The 13,531-nt window shown below is 35.1% G+C and overlaps 2 protein-coding genes across 2 annotated transcripts; both read right to left on the bottom strand.

The window, feature by feature from the left end:
- Positions 1-836: 836 nt before the first annotated feature.
- Positions 837-2,811, bottom strand: LOC128218514 (uncharacterized). Its single transcript, XM_052926192.1, has 2 exons — positions 2,652-2,811; positions 837-1,597 (listed from the first exon to the last, which is right to left on the bottom strand). Exons 1-2 carry the CDS (start codon positions 2,701-2,703, stop codon positions 1,128-1,130), a joined length of 522 nt encoding a protein of 173 aa, XP_052782152.1. The 5' UTR covers positions 2,704-2,811; the 3' UTR covers positions 837-1,127.
- Positions 2,812-9,317: 6,506 nt separating this feature from the next.
- On the bottom strand, positions 9,318-10,525 carry LOC128216324 (uncharacterized). The gene is made up of 2 exons (XM_052922884.1): positions 10,426-10,525; positions 9,318-9,775 (listed from the first exon to the last, which is right to left on the bottom strand). Exons 1-2 carry the CDS (start codon positions 10,523-10,525, stop codon positions 9,318-9,320), a joined length of 558 nt encoding a protein of 185 aa, XP_052778844.1.
- Positions 10,526-13,531: the final 3,006 nt, after the last annotated feature.

Raw genomic sequence — 13,531 nt, 5'->3', positions numbered from 1 at the left:
TAGAAGGTTATGGAACAATATTTGAGAGTAACATGCGAATTCATTGGAAGAAGAGTTGTCTCTCCTGCCTCATGCATATTCATTAAACTTGTGACGAGATTTTGCCAATCCCACGTTATGTATGAAGTGTAACGGAAGAAAGTACCGTGGTTGCCGACGATGATAATTCATATTAACATTTTTGCTCGTCATTAAGTTGAAATAGACCCTTACCATAACGACCCTACACATTTATATTCGAGACTTACCATAACGGCCCTACACATTTATATTCGAGACCTACCATGTTGGCCCTACACAGTTATATTCGAGACCTACCATAACGGCCCTACACATTTATATTCGAGGCCTACCATAACGGCCCTACACATTTATATTCGAGACTTACCATAACGGCCCTACACATTTATATTCGAGACTTAGTCCCGACCATTATTCCTTCTATTTTCATATATAATATACTGACGATGGATCAAACCGAAATAAGTCGAGGAGTCAAGCACCATTGCCGGTCCATAATACACAAATCATGCGCAAAACCTTATGATTACCTCGAGGTCATAATTACACGCCGATAAGCGTGTTCCAATATAAACGAACAATTGCCAGGTGATATATATCTATTTTTTAAAACCAAACAAACTTTTCTATTAATTCGCTGTACATGTATATTGTTGTTTTTTTCGTTCGAAACATCGGATCACTCGAGGTTTTAGTTCAGGCGTTGATGTCTTGAGCGATCGCAGTTTTGCTGTATTTCTCGCTACGCATCTGTCGTTACTGATTATTATAAGAAATTACCATATATTATATCAATAAAACATACGAACATCTAGTAATATTGGGACGTTTTATTCAGTTTTCCAGATTCCAGTTCAAATTAAGCGGTTTTACGGAGTGAGTTTGATAAAGACAGTAATAATTGTAATATGCAGCTTGTTACATTTAGGTTGATTTAAATTGCATAAATGAGTCGTACGTGAAGAAGTTTAAAAAAGGTAAGAAATGCAATTATAAACATAAATCATTACTATGTAATTAATGACTATGTAAGTATTAACAGTTTTTATACTCCGAGTGTTGGAGTATTGTTCACAAAGACTTTCTCTTTATAACATTATAACATATTATCCAATAAAGTTTCCAAAATCGGACCAGTGAAGCTGGAGTCGGTTGAAGAAACAGCCGGATATCCCGGTGACATACTCCAGTTTACCACCCTCCAGAACAGAAATGGACGTCGTGGGGATCCCACATGTTCCAAGCGATTGCTGATTGTTTGTGGTGAAGGTGACACTAGATACGTAAACGTCGCCCGTCAACTTCGCTCTCTCAATCCATTCGTCTGGTCCGAAACTGTATACAGGCGTCCACGTTTGGTTTGTCGCACACTCTGGGTTCCAGAATCCGTGCTGAGGTGCCCACTGCCCGTTATACTGAATCGCCAGGGCAAGCAGGTATTGGCCACACAGCATTCGTATGGCGGTGATTCCTGTGTGGTTCCAGGCAGCCGAGTCGTTGAAGCGGACGAGAGAGTCGTGGGTGTTGCTGCTGCCGATTGTAGTACCCCCAGTGATGATAGGGTGCGCGGATCTTGCTGGAAAAGAAATAAGTAATGGTGATGACATGAAGTACATTCTTAATGACTAAGAATGGGCGGAGTGAGCGTAGTGAGGTGGTATTCTAGTGTTTGTTAGAATACAACCTACATTGACAGCCAAATAAATTGCAGATAGGCAATTATTAATCATTAAACATAATCATTAAGAATTTCGACTTTCGCGGGTGTTTAAAGGTCCGCCCACTGCCACTCATCCGATACACAATTCTTAGCCAGTTAGATGGCCTGAATTAGAATCTAAATGAGTAAGAAGGGCTCGTTCGCTACTCTCACTCAGCCCATTCTTAATCATAAAGAATTTAATTCGTGTCATCGTACTATTGCATAAATGAAGTGATATGAACATGAGTTTCCTTGGTATGTGTTTCTATTCCATGAATCAGATAATTGATGAGATCTAAATACATTTAAAAACAACAACAAGCAAGTCGATTTCGATCGTAATCAATGGTTACTCTAGCTTAAACAGAATGGTTTAAGGTTAAGGGTCGGCAGCGATGCAAAAGTCGATTGAGGCACAACAACTTTGTTTAAATTTAAAAAAAAAAATCAACTTCTATTTAGATTTGGAGTTCAATATTTAAGAAGCATGACCCATATATCAGGAGCAACATAAAAAAACTGTAAATAAGGGTTGAGCAGTTTTACGAACTAATTTGATCAGATTTCCAATCAAAAAGCATTAACGTTTTCCCGGAAATGTCTTAATACAAAAACTTTTTCATTTTTTAGTCCACAAATTAACAAACAACATACCTAGTCAGTAATTGGCATATCAGTTGTCGAGACTTTGTAAAATCTTCATTTTATATATTCAAGACATACCCATTATTTTACGTGCCTCCTTCTTTGAAGTTTTAGCCATTCAAGGGTTTCATATTCCGTGTATTTAAATACCGCCTTTAACTAACAACATTTGATTTGTCCAAAATTCACAACCTCCCTTATACAGCAACGCCCATTTTTTTACAGTATATCTGTAAACCCTAAATTAAATTACATTTTTGGAAACAAATGGTTTAAGACTTACCGTACGTAACGAAGCACAGAACTGCGAAGGCAATCGAAAGTTCGGCGTTCATTGTGGTGAGTTTTTGTATAATATAAAATGAATAAAAACACAATGTACAAAATAGATAACAATTTGAAGCAACTTAATTATAAGTAATGCGTTTACTTAATGGCTGCAGTTACTTATATAGTAATTCAAATCTTGCACCGTTCATTACGTGAAGACGTTGAAACGTTGATAGAGTACGTGGTTTATGGTGATCAATTCTTACGACGGTGCATTTATTTTCGCATGTTTTGTTATTTGCATATATAACGTTAACGCGAAGAATATTAAATGATTAACCGATTTCACTTACGTCCCCAAGGTCGGTAGGCAATGCAGTGCCGAATACAGATTGTCACCACATCCAGAAGGAGGTTGACGAACTTAATGTGCGGCATTGTTACGCATATTATTCGTGGCGACCTATATGCGGCGATCACGCGAACTGTATGCAGCAGGAAAGTGCCGGCATGCCGAATGATATGTAAAGTCGAAGAAGTAAACTGACAAATAACAGGCTGATTTATTTGTATTATTCGTCTTATTTATGGTCGTTATCATCATCATCATCATCATCATCATCATCATCATCATCATCATCATCATCATCATCATCATCATCATCATCATATCATCATCACCACCACCATCACCACCAACACCACAACTACCAACACCATTATAAATAACGAAGTGCTGTTATGTTTATGTGATAGAGGTTGACCTCTAAATATAGAAGTATTGTTATGCTTATATGATAGAGGTTGACCTCTTAATATAGGAGTGTTGTTATGCTTATATGATAGAGGTTGACCTCTTAATATAGGAGTGTTGTTATGTAAATATGATAGAGGTTGACCTTAGAAGTGTTGTTATGCTTATGTGATAGAGGTTGACCTTTAAATATAAAAGTGTTTTTATGTTTATGTGATAGATGTTGACCTTTAAAAAAGAAGTGCTGTTATGCTTAAGTCATAGAGGTTGACCTTTAAGTATAGACGTGTTATTATGCTTATGTGGTAGGGGTTGATCTTTAAATATAGAAGTACTGTCTGTTATGCTTAAATGATAGAGTTTGAATTCTAAATATAGAAGTGTTGTTATGCTTAAGTGATAGAGGTTGAATTCTAAATATAGAAGTGTTGTTATGTTTGTATTTTAGAGGTTGACCTCTAAATATAGGAGTGTTGTTATGCTTATATTATAGAGGTTGACCTCTAAATATAGGAGTGTTGTTATGCTTATATGATAGAGGTTGACCTCTAAATATAGGAGTGTTGTTATGCTTATATTATAGAGGTTGACCTCTAAATATAGAAGTGTTGCTATGCTTATATTATAGAGGTTGACCTCTAAATATAGGAGTGTTGTTATGCTTATATTATAGAGGTTGACCTCTAAATATAGAAGTGTTGTTATGTAAATATGATAGAGGTTGACCTTAGAAGTGTTGTTATGCTTATGTGATAGAGGTTGACCTTTAAAAAAAGAAGTGCTGTTATGCTTAAGTGATAGAGGTTGACCTTTAAGTATAGACGTGTTATTATGCTTATGTGATAGGGGTTGATCTTTAAATATAGAAGTACTGTCTGTTATGCTTAAATGATAGAGTTTGAATTCTAAATATAGAAGTGTTGTTATGCTTAAGTGATAGAGGTTGAATTCTAAATATAGAAGTGTTGTTATGCTTATATTATAGAGGTTGACCTCTAAATATAGGAGTGTTGTTATGCTTATATTATAGAGGTTGACCTCTAAATATAGGAGTATTGTTATGCATATATGATAGAGGTTGACCTCTAAATATAGGAGTGTTGTTATGCTTATATTATAGAGGTTGACCTCTAATATAGGAGTGTTGTTATGCTGATATTATAGAGGTTGACCTCTAAATATAGGAGTGTTGTTATGCTTATATTATAGAGGTTGACCTCTAAATATAGGAGTGTTGTTATGCTTATATTATAGAGGTTGACCTCTAAATATAGGAGTATTGTTATGCTTATATCATAGAGGTTGACCTCTAAATATAGGAGTGTTGTTATGCTTATATGATAGAGGTTGACCTCTAAATATAGGAGTGTTGTTATGCTTATATTATAGAGGTTGACCTCTAAATATAGGAGTGTTGTTATGCTTATATTATAGAGGTTGACCTCTAAATATAGGAGTGTTGTTATGCTTATATTATAGAGGTTGACCTCTAAATATAGGAGTGTTGTTATGCTTATATTATAGAGGTTGACCTCTAAATATAGGAGTGTTGTTATGCTTATATTATAGAGGTTGACCTCTAAATATAGGAGTGTTGTTATGCTTATATTATAGAGGTTGACCTCTAAATATAGGAGTGTTGTTATGCTTATATTATAGAGGTTGACCTCTAAATTTAGGAGTGTTGTTATGCTTATATGATAGAGGTTGACCTCTAAATATAGGAGTGTTGTTATGGTTATATGATAGAGGTTGACCTCTAAATATAGGAGTGTTGTTATGGTTATATGATAGAGGTTGACCTCTAAATATAGGAGTGTTGTTATGCTTATATGATAGAGGTTGACCTCTAAATATAGGAGTGTTGTAATGCTTATATGATAGGGGTTGACCTCTAAATATAGGAGTGTTGTTATGCTTATATTATAGAGGTTGACCTCTAAATATAGGAGTGTTGTTATGCTTATATTATAGAGGTTGACCTCTAAATATAGGAGTGTTGTTATGCTTATATGATAGAGGTTGACCTCTAAATATAGGAGTGTTGTTATGCTTATATGATAGAGGTTGACCTCTAAATATAGGAGTGTTGTTATGCTTATATATAGAGGTTGACCTCTAAATATAGGAGTGTTGTTATGCTTATATGATAGAGGTTGACCTCTAAATATAGGAGTGTTGTTATGCTTATATGATAGAGGTTGACCTCTAAATATAGGAGTGCTGTTATGCTTATATCATAGAGGTTGACCTCTAAATATAGGAGTGTTGTTATGCTTATATGATAGAGGTTGACCTCTAAATATAGGAGTGTTGTTATGCTTATATTATAGAGGTTGACCTCTAAATATAGGAGTGTTGTTATGCTTATATTATAGAGGTTGACCTCTAAATATAGGAGTGTTGTTATGCTTATATCATAGAGGTTGACCTCTAAATATAGGAGTGTTGTTATGCTTATATGATAGAGGTTGACCTCTAAATATAGGAGTGTTGTTATGCTTATATTATAGAGGTTGACCTCTAAATATAGGAGTGTTGTTATGCTTATATTATAGAGGTTGACCTCTAAATATAGGAGTGTTGTTATGCTTATATTATAGAGGTTGACCTCTAAATATAGGAGTGTTGTTATGCTTATATTATAGAGGTTGACCTCTAAATATAGGAGTGTTGTTATGCTTATATTATAGAGGTTGACCTCTAAATATAGGAGTGTTGTTATGCTTATATTATAGAGGTTGACCTCTAAATATAGGAGTGTTGTTATGCTTATATTATAGAGGTTGACCTCTAAATATAGGAGTGTTGTTATGCTTATATGATAGAGGTTGACCTCTAAATATAGGAGTGTTGTTATGCTTATATGATAGAGGTTGACCTCTAAATATAGGAGTGTTGTTATGCTTATATGATAGAGGTTGACCTCTAAATATAGGAGTGTTGTTATGCTTATATGATAGAGGTTGACCTCTAAATATAGGAGTGTTGTTATGCTTATATGATAGAGGTTGACCTCTAAATATAGGAGTGTTGTAATGCTTATATGATAGGGGTTGACCTCTAAATATAGGAGTGTTGTTATGCTTATATGATAGAGGTTGACCTCTAAATATAGGAGTGTTGTTATGCTTATATTATAGAGGTTGACCTCTAAATATAGGAGTGTTGTTATGCTTATATTATAGAGGTTGACCTCTAAATATAGGAGTGTTGTTATGCTTATATGATAGAGGTTGACCTCTAAATATAGGAGTGTTGTTATGCTTATATGATAGAGGTTGACCTCTAAATATAGGAGTGTTGTTATGCTTATATTATAGAGGTTGACCTCTAAATATAGGAGTGTTGTTATGCTTATATTATAGAGGTTGACCTCTAAATATAGGAGTGTTGTTATGCTTATATGATAGAGGTTGACCTCTAAATATAGGAGTGCTGTTATGCTTATATCATAGAGGTTGACCTCTAAATATAGGAGTGCTGTTATGCTTATATGATAGAGGTTGACCTCTAAATATAGGAGTGTTGTTATGCTTATATTATAGAGGTTGACCTCTAAATATAGGAGTGTTGTTATGCTTATATGATAGAGGTTGACCTCTAAATATAGGAGTGTTGTTATGCTTATATGATAGAGGTTGACCTCTAAATATAGGAGTGTTGTTATGCTTATATGATAGAGGTTGACCTCTAAATATAGGAGTGTTGTTATGCTTATATTAGAGAGGTTGACCTCTAAATATAGGAGTGTTGTTATGCTTATATCATAGAGGTTGATCTCTAAATATAGGAGTGTTGTTATGCTTATATTATAGAGGTTGACCTCTAAATATAGAAGTGTTGTTATGTAAATATGATAGAGGTTGACCTTAGAAGTGTTGTTATGCTTATGTGATAGAGGTTGACCTTTAAAAAAAGAAGTGCTGTTATGCTTAAGTGATAGAGGTTGACCTTTAAGTATAGACGTGTTATTATGCTTATGTGATAGGGGTTGACCTTTAAATATAGAAGTGCTGTTATGCTTAAGTGATACATGTTGAATTCTAAATATAGAAGTGCTGTTATGCTTAAGTGATAGAGGTTGAATTCTAAATATAGAAGTGCTGTTATGCTTAAGTGATAGATGTTGAATTCTAAAAATAGAATTGCTGTTATGCTTAAGTGATAGAGGTTGAATTCTAAATATAGAAGTGCTGCTATGCTTAACTTAAGTGATAGAGGTTGAATTCTAAATATAGAAGTGCTGTTATGCTTAAGTGATAGATGTTGAATTCTAAAAATAGAAGTGCTGTTATGCTGCTCGAATCGCTGTCATTTTACTGAACGAATCGCTGACAGTTTACTGATCCAATCGTTGTCATTTTACTGAACAAACCCCTGACAGTTTACTTGTGGAATCGCTTACATTTTACTGAACATTAATTCCTGACAGTTTACTTATCGAATCGCTGGCAATTGACTTATCTAATCGCTGTCTTCTTATCGAACGGTGCGTTCTACATCAGGTCTTAGTTAACTAAAGTATAAAATAATGATTTGATTTATCAAATTATTATTGTACAAATTGCATGGCGGCCTTTTTAGATTTGTCACGGCCATCTTGGATTTTTTATTCTGGGTCTAGTGATTGAATGGAATTGCATTAGTCCTCAAGATAATGTGTTCCAAATTGGTGCCTTTCGCATTTTCTGTATTTTGGTAACCATGTGAATGGACTACCCGGGCAATGTTGACTTCTAATAATTTCTGAATTTTAACATTTAACCCCCCTCTCCCCCCCCACACACAAACTCAACAGTCATTCTCATTTCACCAGGCTTTAAAATGTTTCAACGTATAGACGACCCTAGGACAGAGGTATAAGGTTCTCTACATTTGTTTAAAGCATCGAAATAAATATTGTTGAGGCAAAATTATGCCATCTTCCTGTTCCTGTTTTGCAACACTGTTATGCATAGAGAATAGAGTTTTGCCTCAAATCCAGACACTCTTCAATGATTTTGTTAAAACGAGGCAAGAAACTAGGTAGAAGGGGTTTTAGATTTTTGAACATGGCTTTATTGTTGATAATTTTTATAAAAAAATAAATGAAAATCCTTTTTTGAATGCTGGTTTTGGAGTTCGAAAGTAACACGTCGTTTTAGATCTTATCACTTTTGTTTAGTTGAAAAGTATTCCTATCTTTAAAAATATTAAAGTGACACTTTTATTCGAAATCAATACAATCAAATGAATAACAAACATGAATTTTGACTTATATACCTTTATCTTTTTACTAAATAATGCATTTATGGGAAATATCTATTACTGATGACAAGATTGTAACCGTGTATTAAATAGATGAAAGCGCTAAAATATTAAATGACCGGTGAATGCTAAAAGATTTACTGTGATCTACTACAGTCTCATAAAGTAGAAATACCGAGTTTTATGCTCACTTCTTTAAAATTAATATCGGTATCCTTCATAAGAACCATTTTTTTTCAACATTTTTTCATTCTTTTTGAAATATTTAAACAATATTATTAATTGTGGTAAATCCTATTTGGGGGTAAGAGTGCATCTTTAACGTTTAATAAAAAATGTCTACTTTTACTTTAAGAAAGGTTAATTTAGCACAGGTATGTTTGTCTTTTTAACGTCATCGTAGCTGGTGTGCTCTTGAAGCACCAGCGGCCTCGAGGTTTTTTCTCAAAGGCATTTCCGTATCGTCAATTTTAATTTAGATAATTTAGATAGTTATAAATTTAGTATGCAATACATTACATTAATTAATATTTGTATTTAATCTCAAAACGAGACCTACGTGAACAAATGGAAGTATTAAATTATAAACGAAACTCTTAATAATGGACGTATTTACGGTTTTTATGCACTGAGTAATAGGCATATTTTACAAATAACACTCTATATAATATCTTATTAATTGGAATCTCTGTAATTTGACCAGTAAAACTGCAATTCGTCGAAGTAGCAACCAAATATCCCACTGACATACTCCAGCCTTCCACCCTCCAGGTATCTGGGTGACGTCACGGGTACGCCACATGTTTCCAGCTGGCGCTTGTTTGTTGTGAATGTGACGCTAGGCCAGCGTGAGCCCGTAAACGCCGCGTGTTGTATCCATTCGTCCTCTCCAAACTCGTGCGCTGGCGTCCACGTTTGGTTTTCCGAACAGGCAGGGTTCCAGAATCCTCTCTGAACTGACCACACGCCATTATACTGGATCTTAAAGGCAAGCAGGTACTTGCCGCAGAGCATCTGTATTGCGGTGATCCGGCCATCATTCCAGGCGACAGAGTCATTGAATTTGACGAGATTGGTGTTGCCGGGGACACCGCCAAATAGATGACCCCCTGTGATAGTATGCAACGAACCGTCTGGAAAAGAAATTGGATTATGACTATTGTAAGATAAATGCAGCGATAGTTAGAAATGAAGGACCAAAATATATTTCACCTAATATATATTAAGTGCACCGACGCCCTCGAAGAATTTGCGCAATGTTAATACTATACACGGCCTTCTGGTCGCGTCTAGTTATAAAGATGGCGGACGCTATCAGCTTACGTATTTTTATAAAAACTGTTATTGCATCCTCTTTTCTAATCTGAGCACCTCGGCAATGTTCCTTCCGAAACAACATCGGATGTAAATGGACATTACAATTATTTTCATTTAACTACGCTGCAAGTAATTCGCGTAGAATTTTTTTCTCGTGCTATATTTGGGAGTGTTTTCTTTTATGTTCATCTATAAATGAATTCCCATACCGGAACGGTCACAAGAAGGCGGGGCTTAACCGAGCAATAACTATTATGCGAATTCATAGAAACGTTCTTCACGTAAACTTATGCTAGTGAGTAAATTACCACTGACAACATGGTACATAACTGTTATTATTTAACAGCCACTGCCGCTGAGTCGGAACGGTCACAAGAAGGCGGGGGTTTAACTGTGCAATAACTTTCATGCGGATATATAGAAAGTTTTTTTTTCACGAAAACTAACGCTAGTTAGTAAATTGTACCATTGACAACATGGTTCATAACAGTTACTTCAGCCACGACCCGCTGATTCGAAACGGTCACAAGAAGGCGGGGCTTCACCGTGCTATAAGTAGCGTGCATGTTCATCACAACGTTATAAAGTTTTATCTTGTTACTTGAAATTATTGTTTTATAACGTAACCGGTTCTGCTGACTGTTTTAAAAATAAATTCAGATATTTGTTCTTTAAAACAAAGAAAAACAATACCCAGTAGTACAACCAAATAGTGTTGTCTAACCAACCCTCTTTTCTTCCATTTTAGATTGAGTTGATTCGCCAAAGAAATCATTTTGGTGATGCAGCAATAAATAATACAATTACAATACAATTAGCTTGAAAAACATTACAAGTAGAATGTATTTGTAGGCGAAACTTGGGCGTATCGTATCTTAACGTGTCATACCCAGTTATTTTGTGGACGTTTCGTACCAATCATACCTAGATTTTTAGACATTACGTACCCATTACGAAATTTAATTACGATGTCCCTAGCCACTGTCATATTTACCTTGAACATTACACTAGCGGATCCAGGGGGGGGGGGGGATAAAATCGCCCAAATTTTAATACAATGAAGGAGAAAAAAGTAAAGAATTACGCTCAAAATGCACTATTTCGGACTAGAAATTGTATAATATTTGCTCGAGGGAGTAGCCCCACCCCTTTGGCAACTATTCAATTCATTTTGGTTCTGAGGGTTGGGCTCAGGTCAAAAGGTTACGCCCCCTAAGTTGCAGTGCTAAACATGTTTAATTTAGTGAAAGCAACCAGACAATATGACGTCGTACAAAGCCATCTTGCCAACCCTCCCCTGCAGTACTTTTAGTGCTTTGATTTTTATACCAACTAGGAGTGCAATCGAAATTAGTCTCAGACCATTGTCCATCCTGCTGACAGACTGCTGTATTCGTTGTCGCAGTGGACATTATCGTATTCTCTGCACACGTGAACTTGATACGCCGTCCTATGTTGAACATGTTTCCCGATATTGAAGAGTTGTCTGGTACAGTTGGCATCCCACAGTCTATAATTAAAACAAAACAATATAAACTTCAGGGATAAGCTCAGTAGCCTTAAATCTAACAAAGATACTAGTTTAAAGCTCACATAGGGTTGTATTCATAAACAAATCATTTCCTAATTGCAGTCATTTTCTTATGTTAAATATCTCTTTAATCATATGATACAATAATTAATTGCTTTCTGAATGTAAGTATTTAGACATAAATACGCCAATTATTAAGCGCTCTCTGACGTCACGCTTTTCCCATAATTCTTTGTTTTTGTGTGTTCCGTCTTCATGATTTGAGCTTCTAAGATAATTAAAGTATTTTCATTGACTTTATTGAAAATGCACACTATTCTGTTAAAAGAATACCTGCTCAGGGAAAATACTTCGAGACTACACACTGTTAAAGGGATTAGACACCGGATGGTCTAAAATTCGGCAATATCAGTATTTCCTCAAAACAAGCCAGAAATTATCAGTGAGAGGTAGTAGGAGGCACAGTGGCTTGATGACAAAGGCTCATTAAAGTCACAATAAAAAAATTCAACTAGCCAAAATTATATTTTATACATACTTGAACATGTATATCATCCTAACTTGTTTCATATTACAGTATAGGGTATTTTTTTCAAATCTCATTTTATGTTTATGGCAATGTATTATATTCATGATATACATGTTCAAGTATGTATAAAATATAATTTTGGCTAGTTGAATTTTTTTATTTGTTTATTTGCCTTTGTCATCAAGCCACTGTGGTAGGAGGCCGATAATGTATCATTTTACATGGTTAAAATAATAGACGCAACGATCATGTTGCTGTCTCATATGCGTTTCCCCGTTTATAAATAGCGCATAAAGGTTTCCCAGGATAAATCCTATCTGTTAATGAATACAGCTTAATATACTGATGCTATTTTTAAACTTACTAGGATTTACACGGTAGACAACCCCAGTACATTTCGATTCGGAAAACTGCGCAAAAACTGCGTAAGATGTGTGGTATGCGATGTTATATATCAGTAAGCAATATCTAATGCGTTGTGCAAAACGATGTCAGGTTTTCGTCAATTTTCATTTTTTTTCTTGCATTTGTATCATCAAGGTGTCTAGATCCTTTAACAGCAGTTTATTACTATTAAACTATCATCAGCTGTAAAGGTAACCGCGTTTTGCACTGTCAGTATAATCTAATGACGAACTCACCGATGGTTAAACCAGTTTGTAAGCGCTCATCCACAAACTTCGAACATTTTCATACGCTCAACATACATTTCCAGGTTGACCATGCTCTAGTGGTTAAAGGGACTGCACACCAGATTGGCACCAAATTTGTTTTTTTCTGTAACGAATCTCAGGACAATTATTTAATTTAATGTGCTACGTTTTGATATCATAATTGTAAAAAAGTACCAAAATGAAAAGAAAAATTGTGTTGAAGACCGGGTTCGAACCCGTGTCGCCAAAATAGCATTCAAACGTCGTATCCACTGAACAATGACGGCTTCCTATAATCGGGTGACATAATTAAGCTATACACCTAACTCGGTAATATCACGTGATAACACCGACTAGCCAATCACGCATAAGGAATGAATTATACTTGGTAGACATACCCAGTAATCTTTTTTAATGAAAAAATACGAAATAACTGCTAAACTTAAATAAATTGTAAACTATGTGGTACAATTAGTAGGTTTCAATGCATTGTACACATTAATTCCAAGTTTATGACAGTTTTCGACAATTTTTCTTTTTTTTCTTGCAAATTGATCATCTGATGCACAGTTGCGTTAAGGTGTAAGATTCACATAAAAAGGATCTTATGCCGGTTCCATTTCATGGCACATACGACGCTTAAAGTCGGTCTGATAACTTGTGAACAATAGATTGTATGAATTTTTAAAATATTTAATATATTTTTTGTTTATTATGAATTGTGTATCATAGAGTACAAGAACACATTCTTTTAATAATTCTCAGTCCAAGAGATCACCAAAGGGACCGAATCGCTCGAATCAGATAGCTCGACTGTCCAAAAATACCGTACAGATACCAGGTAACTGTGGGTATGACC

The sequence above is a fragment of the Mya arenaria genome, chromosome 14, assembly GCF_026914265.1.
Source record: "Mya arenaria isolate MELC-2E11 chromosome 14, ASM2691426v1".
NCBI classification, from domain to species: domain Eukaryota; kingdom Metazoa; phylum Mollusca; class Bivalvia; order Myida; family Myidae; genus Mya; species Mya arenaria.
The sequence above is the reverse complement of the archived record's forward strand: the minus strand, read 5'-3'. Positions and strand labels throughout refer to the sequence as shown.